The following is a 9,798-nucleotide window of genomic DNA, read 5'->3' on the forward strand; positions in this document are numbered from 1 at the left end:
GAAAAGAGCCGTGTGAGCCGGTGTGAGCCGGTGCGCGCCAAAGAGTCGACGACCACCGACCCAGATCTGAGATTTGGTTAAAGGTTAAAGGTGGCAGCTAGGTTAAGAGAGAAGATGGAGAGAAGAGAGAGAACTTTTAATGGAAATTTGTCGCTGTCCCTTTAACTAGAAGTATCATCACTCTTCCATGTTTTTTTAATTTACTGTCGCCACTAAGGGAGCTGAGGCAGAAACCTTATGTTGAGCATCCCATTAGGGGTTCAAGCTGGTTTCTTGGTCCAGATTCTTAGGTGAAAACGATTAAAGAAATGAATAAGGTCATAATTGCTAAAAACCGACTCTTAGCTAAGAGTCTGAAGAACCCAGATTTTTAACGCACATGTCGGCATGTAATTGGGCGGATTGTATTTTTTTTTCTATTTCTGAGATTAATATTATTTTATTCTTAAGAATCCAATGTTGAGGTTCACTAATGGAGGAGGAAAATAGTAGAAGTTCTTAACTATTCTTAAATTAGAAAAAAAAATAAAAAATTCCTAAGAACCCCAATATGAGGTTCACTAATGGAGATGGTCTTATCTTGTGCCACCTACAATGCAAGGGTCTCATGTTTTAGAATATGTGAAATGGTGCGGATTAATACCATTATAGATCTAGTCATTTCATGTTTTCCATAAAAACCATATGTTTCAGAGGATTGCGTCTTCTTGTCATAGAAAATGTTCTAGATGTTCATGTTTTTTTTTTCATTATCATTTTCGTTTTGTATATTTCATTTTTTTGCTAAGAGTTTTATATATTTCATCTATAATTTGTTTTTGATAATTTTTCATTTAAAACTAAATATACTACATTTTTTTCTCTATATCTCGAGGGGTTTGTGGGAGTTTGAATCCTAGTTTCATTAGTAAAAACGTTATTTATAGTTTGCGTTTAATAAAAGTTATTTTTAATTCTGATCCACACAGAATCAAGACGAGTTCTCCTCGTCTCAAAGAGAAATTTTCTAATAATTTCCCATATTATAATATGTAGAAGCATTAATTAAACTTTAGTCGACTATTAGACTATGAGAATTTCCATGTTCTATTCTTATTTTAATACAAGATTTCTATTTAATTGCAAAAAAAATAAATAATTTACAAAGCTTTTAGTCTTTTAAGCCCAAATGGTTATTTAATACAGCTCAGAATACAACACACAATTTTTAAGGAACTATACTGTAAACCAGATCAAATAGCAGCCCAAACTTAATTAGGTTGTTATCCGTACCTAGAGCTGTCAAAATGGGCTGTCTATGTCCATTTTGACCCGTCCAATACTGACCATTTTGATTATGGACAAATAATGACCATGACCATTAAAGACCATGTCCATTAAAGACCATGCCCATTAAAGACCATGTCCAAGTGGGTTGTCCATGGGTGTCCATTGATCATAGACTTAACATATTTTGTTGTTTTGTTTTTTTCTTTGTTTTATAGACAATAATTCATAAATACCAAATCTAAAATATTAGAGAACAATGTCTGATAAAAACAAACCTAAATATCAAATCCAAAAGTTTAGAGAACAAAATGTAGAGAATAAACATAACACAAAAGTTTAGAGAACAAAGTTTTCAAAGTTTCATAAAATCCAAAAACACAACTGTTTTAAACGTCTTCATCTCCTTCCTTGTCTTCTTCACCTTCCTTATCTTCCTCCATAAACTCAAACTGATCACCTAAGCACAACAAAATAATAAAAAATTATTATTCTCTTGAAATTTGATTCCAATTGAATTCAGAGATGACAAAAGAACACAAGTAAAAAAACTTACTAATCTCTTCAAATTCGCGTAACCAATTCCTTGCGGAAATTAAGGCTTGCACATTTGAAGGAAGAAGGGAACTCCTATATTTGTTTAACACGCGACTTCCTATGCTGAATGACGATTCTGAATCCACGGTGGTACGGACCGTACCAATAGAAAACTCTAATCGACCCTTTAATCTTCCGAACAGAATAAACTAGGATTTTTGAGTTTGTAATCGCCAACTTGAGATTGTGAATGATTATTTGTTTCTCAAAGCTGTGAATTGTTTTGACGAAGTGAAAGATATATTCTTCACTGATGAAAAATATTATCAATGAAGTGAGTCATCAAAACGCTGTACAAATTGTAAACTGTGAGATATGATCCTCATTTCTGCAGTTGGGCTGATGCTGGAGCTGGGAATTGGTTGGTATTACTAGGCCCAAACCGGAAGAAGCATTGGTGGAGCCCATTCGTCCGTTATGCAGAGAGTGTGCAGTCAACTCTGGTCAAAAGGCATCAGGTTGTTACGCAGGAGATTCACGTGAGCTCAAGGTGATGAGCTGGAACCTGCACAAGCATATAAAGGACGTCACGAAGAATCTAGAAGAATGTGTGAGCAAGCAGAGAGTCGGCGCTGATCTAAGAGAGAGATATTAGGGTGAGAAAGGGTCTTATATTCTTCCTTCTTCTCTATCCTTGATAATCTCGGTTGTAATCTCTGTACATTGACCTCTGATATCTTGTAAACACATTGATCCTTAGTGAAAGCCTTGAGAGCTGGCATTAGCTCTCCAATACGTACCTTGGCCGGTGATTTAGGCCTTGGAAACTTGTATATCGTGTGTTTTCTCGTTCATTTCTTTTACAGCTGCAAAACAGAGCACAAACAAAGTTAGATCAAGGAAGTAAATCTTAGAATGGCTTAGATCGTAGATATGAAACTAGCCTAAAATCACTACAAGTGGTATTAGAGCTACTGGTTGGAACAATCTAAAGTGTATTTACTTGGTTATCTGCGGATCTGAGATTTTCTTTGAAAGGCACTGATTCAGCAGGTAATACATCTTGTTGGGGTCGGTTTCACCCCAAGCATCTAAACCATCTCAAAAATGACTAAGTACCTAGAAAAACAGAGCCGCAGCAAAGGACACTCGAATGGATCGAATCCATAAGAGAGAGGAACAATTGGGATGAGCCCTAATTAGGCCGAGCTGTGCACAAGGATATATGGGCCGAGCCGTATCATGAAGCTTGGGCCGAGCCGCACCTTAGCAGGATTGGGCCGAGCCGCACTTTAGCAGGATTGGGCCAAGCCGCGCTTCGATGAGTTTGGCCGAGCTGCTTCTCGACAAATTGGACCGCGGCGTGACGTTTCAGTGAGCAGACTCTAATAGCAAGTGGGCCTAGCCGCGAAAATGTAAGGCCCGTAAAACCCTAGGCGAAGCGTTATGGTGGCGGTCGCACGAGGCGATAATGAAATATTCCAAAAATCCTTCCCGAGATTTTCGGCTAGGCGGTTTAAAGAATTAGTATAAATAGGCAATGCATTGGATTCATTATGTAACTTTTACCAACTCGAGAGCAATAAGACTTAAACACTTTTCCAACAAAAAAACTGTCTTTCGATCTTACTATTCTTGCGATAAACCCTAGGAATTTCGGATCCATTAAGTTTTCCTTAACAAATTTTTGGTTGTGCAAGTTTTGGCTCACACACATCTTACCTGGTTTCTGAATCTAGAAGTGCTATTTCGGGTATTCTAATTTTTTCTTCGTCAGTTTTCTGGATTTGCCGTTTGGTTCTCTTTTTCGGTGATTGTTCTGTTTGGTATTCTTGCCTGCGTGTGGGATTTTTTCTTCTGGTTTTTGATCTGTCTACAGATCTAAGTCAGGAAGATGGTTGAGCCTACTCAAGGCAGGTGGGAGGTTGAAAAATTTGAGGGAGAAGGTGATTACACTATCTGGAAGCATAGAGATATAGCTCAGCACGAGATTCTAAGTCTCAAATCGGTTCTTCAGGTGAATGGTGAGTCTTCAACACCAGATCTGAAGGGTAAATGAGTCGATGGGGATGATTGGAAGGTGGTAGATCCTATGAAAGTAGAAAAGGATCGAAGAGTTAAAAATTTGCTGAGCTTGTCAGACATGGTGCTTCGAAAGGTTGGAATAAAACACAAGACTGCTCAATCTATGTGGGATTAATCACCTGGAGTCGTTTGTATGAGGATTTGTCACTTCCAAACAGGTTCTACTTGAAGCAAAGGTTCTATAGTTTCAAGATGGAGGAGGGAAAAAATCTTGACAAGAATTTAGATACGTTCAACAAGCTGGTTTTAGATTTGGCGTGTTTAGATGTTGAGTTAAGTGATGAGGATCAAGCAGTGGTTCTATTGCATGGTTTACCGTCCACACTCTGAAGTACAGAGGGGGACAGCAAACCATTACGCTCAAAGAGCTCACGACAGCTGCATATTCCTTAGAAACAGATTTAAAGCAGAAAGGAATCTATTCGTCTAAGTCTAGTGGTGAAGGGTTCTACGCTCAGTATAAGTCACAGACTAGCAAGAATTCCAACACCAAGAGCAAGCAACAAGACAAAGGAAAAGCAAAGGTTAAGAGCAAGAAAGCTTGTTGGATTTGCGGAGAGGAATGGCATTTCAAGAAAGACTGCCCTAGAAAAGGACAGACGAGTAGATCAAATGCAGAGGCAAGTGTGGGTCATGCACAAAATGATGAACCTCTAGTTCTCACTGCTTCAGAAAATTCCTCTAGGGATGGTTGGGTCCTTGATTCAGGGTGCTCCTACCATCTAACCTTTAGAACGGAATTACTGTTTGATGTTGAGGAAGTGAACGGAGGGAAAATTCTTATGGGAAATGACACACACTGTGAAATTACTGCAATCGGGAAACTGAAAATTGTTAACTAAAAAAATACAACTGTTGTGTTAACTAAAGTCAGATTCTCGGCCACTACGAAGAGGAATCTGATCTCTCTTGATCAACTGGAGTCACAAGGCTGTTGGTTTCAGTAAAAGGATTTCAGACTCAAGGTGTTTCAAAAGGATAGAGAGGTTTTGGCTGGTGACTATAGGGTACTGTGTACATATTGGATGGTGAACCTGTTATAAATCAGGTGAATGCAGCGGTGAAGTCGACTGATAAGACACTGCTGTGGCACGGCAGGTTGGGATATATGAGTGCTAAAAGACTTCAACTGCTGGTCAAAAAGGAGTTTATTAAACCTGATGAGGTCTCGCAGTTGAAGCACTGTGAGTTCTGCGTACTTGGAAAGTCTCATAAACTGTCTTTCAGGAAGGGTAAACATACTTCGGGTCAACAGCTCGAGTATGTCCATTCAGATTTGTGGGGTTCTCCTAATGTGACTCCAAGTCTTTCAAGATGCCAATATTACATATCTTTTGTGGATGATTTCTCGAGGAAGATATGTGTTTATTTCTTGACTAAAGATGAAGCTTTTGGTAAGTTCACTGAGTGGAAAGTGTTTGCCGAAACACTAAGAACGGACAATGGCTTAGAATATGTGAACAAGTTATTTGATGACCATTATAAAACCCATGGTATTCTAAGGCGTAAAACATGTCTCTATACCCCTCAACAGAACGGAGTTGCTGAAAGGCTTAATCGGACCATTTAGAGAAGGTGAGAAGTTTGTTGGCTAAACTGGTTTAGAAGAATCATTTGGGCTGAAGCTACTTCTACTGTGGGTTATATGATAAACAGATCACCATCTTTTCCGTTGAACTTTGAAGTCCCTGAGGAGATATGGACTGGAAGGAAGCCAGAATATGCACACATGAAAAGATTCGGTTGTTGGGCTTACTTTCACGTGGATCAAGAAAAACTCAAGCCTTGAGCTAAGAAGGGAATTTTCATAGGGTATCCTCAGGGAGTGAAGGGATATAGAATCTGGAGTATTGAAGATAAAAAATGCATCGTTAGCATAAATGTTAAGTTCTGTGAAGATCTAGTCTACAAGGATTTGCAGAAATATTTTGGGGGATTTTCGAATAAAGATGTCTTAAAAGGGAAAAGTAAAGTGTCTTGGAGATATTAACAAGAAGTGGTGAAGTTTCTAAAAGTCAAGGTGAAGTAGACACACAAGAAGGTGGAGCTATCTCTGAAATTTAGGTGGTTGAAGATTTAGAGGAAGAGTCTGAATCAGAAACTGAATTAGTAGACCTAAGTAACTATCAGTTAGCTCGTGATAGGGAAAGAAGATTGGGAATTGTACCACCAAGCCGTTTGATGACGCTGATGTGGCAGCCTATGCTCTAATAGTGGCCGAGTTGATTGAAGAAGAAGAACCAAGATCATTTAAAGATGTCATGAAAGGCAAGAACAAAAGAAAATAGAGAGGAGCTACAGATGAGGAGATCAATTCCTCAGACAAAAACAAGACTTGGAAGTTGATAGGCAGGACCAGAGAGGGAAAGACCATCGGTTGTAGGAGGGTTTTCAAGTTAAAATTGGATATTTCAGGAGTTGAGGACCCATGTACAGGCCGGGTTAGTGGCTAAAGGATTATTTCTCAATTGAGGGGGTTGACTATAATGAAATTTTATTTCCAGTGGTGAAACATACAACCATTATGTTAATGTTATCAATGGTGGTCAATTTCAATTATGAGTTGGAACAGCTGGATGTTAAAACAGCTTTCTTACATGGAAACTTGGAAGAAAGAATTTTAACGGAGCAACCGGAAGGGTATGTCCAAGGAAACAAAGTTTGTTTACTTCAGAGGTCGTTGTATGGGTTGAAACAATCTCTGAGACAGTAGAATCTACGATTTAGTCAGTTTATGAAATCTCAAGGTTATTCAAGGAGTGGTTTTGATAGTTGCGTGTATTTTCGAGGTTATGGTGATGGAAGTTTGGTTTATTTGTTACTCTACCTGGATGATATGTTAGTTGTGGCTAAGTATATGTCTGAGGTCCAAAGGCTTAAGAATGTTTTGAGCAGGGAATTCGAGATGAAGGACCTAGGACCTGCAAAGAGGATCATAGGGATGGACATCATCAGAGACAGAGTTAAAGGTGTGTTAATGCTTTCGCAGGAAGCTTATATTGCTAAGGTTTTGAAGAGTTTTGGTATGGTTGATTGCAAATATGTTCAAAATTCTATAGGTTGTCATTTAAAATTGTTTAGTACTAGAGAAGAAGCTAAAAAGGAAACCGAGTTGGAGATGAAGAATATACCTTACTACAGTGCAGTCGGAAGCTTAATGTACGCAATGGTGGGCTCTCTTCCAGATGTGGCTCATGCGGTGGGTCTGGTTAGTCGTTTTATGAGCGCCCCTAGCAAAACACATTGGGAAGCAGTCAAATGGATACTCAGATATATGAAATGAACTACGGATTTTAAGCTAACTTGTAAGAAGTCCGATAAATTCGAAGTGAAAGGATTCTGTGATAGTGACGATGCGTCTGACCTGGATCGAAGGCGTTCTATCACAGGATATGCATTCCAGGTGGGTGGCAACACCGTGAGCTGGAGATTGCGCCTGCAACAAATTGTAGCCTTGTCAACGACAGAAACTGAATATATGGCCCTAGCCGAAGCAAATAAGGAGGCGTTGTGGTTGAAGAGGCTTACCAGTGGGCTTGGGTTTCCGGCAGAAGATGGTTGAGATGTTTTGTGACTCCCAGAGCGCGATCTGTTTGGCAAAGAACAACATGTTTCACATCCGAGATGTAGTTGAAAATGGGGATGTGGCGCTAACGAAGATTGAAACAAAAGTTAATCATGCGGTGAAAATGGAGATGTGGTGTTAACAAAGATTAATACAATATTTGTTAATTTTTGTCTCACAAGTGTTTTTCAGAGTAAGATTAAAGGTATTATCAACACATATGGTGTCTAATAGATGTAAGAAAACATACACTCAATATATCTCTAGCTACTGCTTTAATTTGCTGCATAATCACTGCTGATTTGTATAAGGTGTTTGATGATCTACTTGTTGGAGGTGAAAACCGCTCCCTCGGTTTTCTCCGGTACAAAGCGAGATCAGCACGAATTAAACCCAGTTTACAAAGAAATTGTACCAAAAAAATTGGGCCAGGCGAGCTCTTGGGCCGAACATAGCCCGATAAACAAAAGTCGGTCGAAACTTCTCAAAGGAATAGAGAAGGTCCTGAGTTCGAATAAAACAGGAAAGTTTCCGAATGGAAAAAAGAAACTGCCGAGAGAAAAAGGAAACTGCCGAGAGGAAAAGAAAGTCTTCTTGGTCCCATATCGCAGAGGTGACCCGCGAAGACCGACTTAGAGTGCATATATAAAGAAAGAGGAAACGAAACCAGAAGACACAAGAAAAATCTCGAGACACTTAGAGACTGAGAACTCAAGATATTTGTTAGCTTCTTTGTTTCTAAGTTTTAGTTTGATTATCACATATATAAACGAACTCAGTTGTATTTTGTCCGATCTAATAAAATCCGAGTTTCCAATTTGAATTACTGTTTTGCCTCTTGGGTGATATCATATATCAACAATTGGTGCGCCAGGAAAGGGGACTTAATAGAAATTCAGTTTTTAGATCGGATTACGGAGAGATCGATCCAACAATGATAGATCCTGTCAATGTCCACCACGAAGAAGATCCTCTCGACCAGGGGAACGGCAACAACCAAGCTCCCGCAGAGCAAACAGGGGGAACCCTCGGCGAAACCGTCGGAGCCGGGACTGGGCAAACTCCCTCGGCCATAGGAGCCCTTGGAACCGAATTGTTGCTTCAAGTGTTCACCGCGCAATTCAAAGTTATCAACAAAAGAGCAAAGAACGCTTCAGCCAGATGGCGGCCCAGATCACCGAACTAAGCCAAACCCGAACTCCGCTGCGAGCCCTTAACATCATTGACGACCTTAACACAGAGAACGATCCAATCAGAACCATGCGATCTACCGCTATCAGGTCAGCAAACGCTCAAACACCAGCAGACCTGAGTCGTGATATCGAGTTTGAGGCAATGAAAGCACAACTTCGCCAGATCACTTCAAAGATCCATCAGGCAACAAGTGCTGCACCAGAGATCGACCGAGTCATTCAAGAAACACAGAAGACACCCTTCACCCCGCGCGTAGCTAGTCTGCCCGTTAGACACCTGGAGAAGCTCAAGATCAAAATCTATGAAGGCAAAACCAACCCCCAATTCCTGACCTCGTTCGGGATCTGCATGAACCGGTACCAGTTCAGGCCAGCCGAGGAAAAAGACGCGGTCCAGTGCCAGCTGTTTGTACAGATTTTGGGCGGGATTGCCCTCGACTGGTTCTCACAGCTCGAGGCAAACTCGATAAACAATTACAAGGAGCTAACCACGGCTTTCGTCAAGCACTTTTCCATGTTTATTGGACAGAACACCAAGAACTCCGAGCTGTGGCAGATAACTCAAGGTGCAAACGAGAGCCTTCGCGACTTCATCCACCGCTTCAAGACAATAGTCGCCCACTGCACGATCAGTGACGAAGCTGCTCTGTCTACAGAAGGGAGCTCGAATAAAGACAAGCTTCCGAAGCCAATCAAACACAACCCTCCGCAAACCTTGGAGGACGCATTACACCGAGCTAATACATATATCGTGGAAGAGGAGGAGGAAGCAGCCCACGAGCAAAGCTACACCGCAAAACATCCCGAAAGACCTAAGACCAACACTTACGAGCCCCAATCAGGTTACGGTAGAGGGTATGAGAATCGCAAAAAATTCTACGCCAACGCAATCCAACAGCCGACCAAACAATAGAACAACAAGTGGATCCGTAGTAGCGAAGACCAAGACGAATCACTTTTCTGCAAATTCCACAATCGCAAAGGACACAGCACCGAAGACTGCAGACACTTGCGGGAATACTTGCTCGCACAATACCGGAAAGGAAAAATTTTGCTTGAGGACCTCCGGCACTCAACCGCCCAAACAACACCGCTGCAAAGGATATACCGGCGTTACCACTGCCGCTGCCGAATCCACCCGCCCAACCCGAG

At 40.8% G+C, this 9,798-nt stretch overlaps 1 protein-coding gene across 1 annotated transcript; it reads left to right on the forward strand.

Annotated features, from left to right (window-relative positions):
• Positions 1–8,713: 8,713 nt before the first annotated feature.
• On the forward strand, positions 8,714–9,559 carry LOC112087997. The gene has a single exon (XM_024158145.1). The coding sequence runs from the start codon at positions 8,714–8,716 to the stop codon at positions 9,557–9,559; it is 846 nt and encodes a 281-aa protein (XP_024013913.1).
• Positions 9,560–9,798: the final 239 nt, after the last annotated feature.

The sequence above is a fragment of the Eutrema salsugineum genome, unplaced genomic scaffold, assembly GCF_000478725.1.
Source record: "Eutrema salsugineum unplaced genomic scaffold, Eutsalg1_0 scaffold_15, whole genome shotgun sequence".
Lineage (NCBI taxonomy): Eukaryota > Viridiplantae > Streptophyta > Magnoliopsida > Brassicales > Brassicaceae > Eutrema > Eutrema salsugineum.

Coding starts and splice junctions, on each gene's coding strand:
- LOC112087997 (XM_024158145.1), top strand. CDS start 8,714: ATGCGATCTACCGCTATCAGGTCAGCAAACGCTCAAACACCAGCAGAC.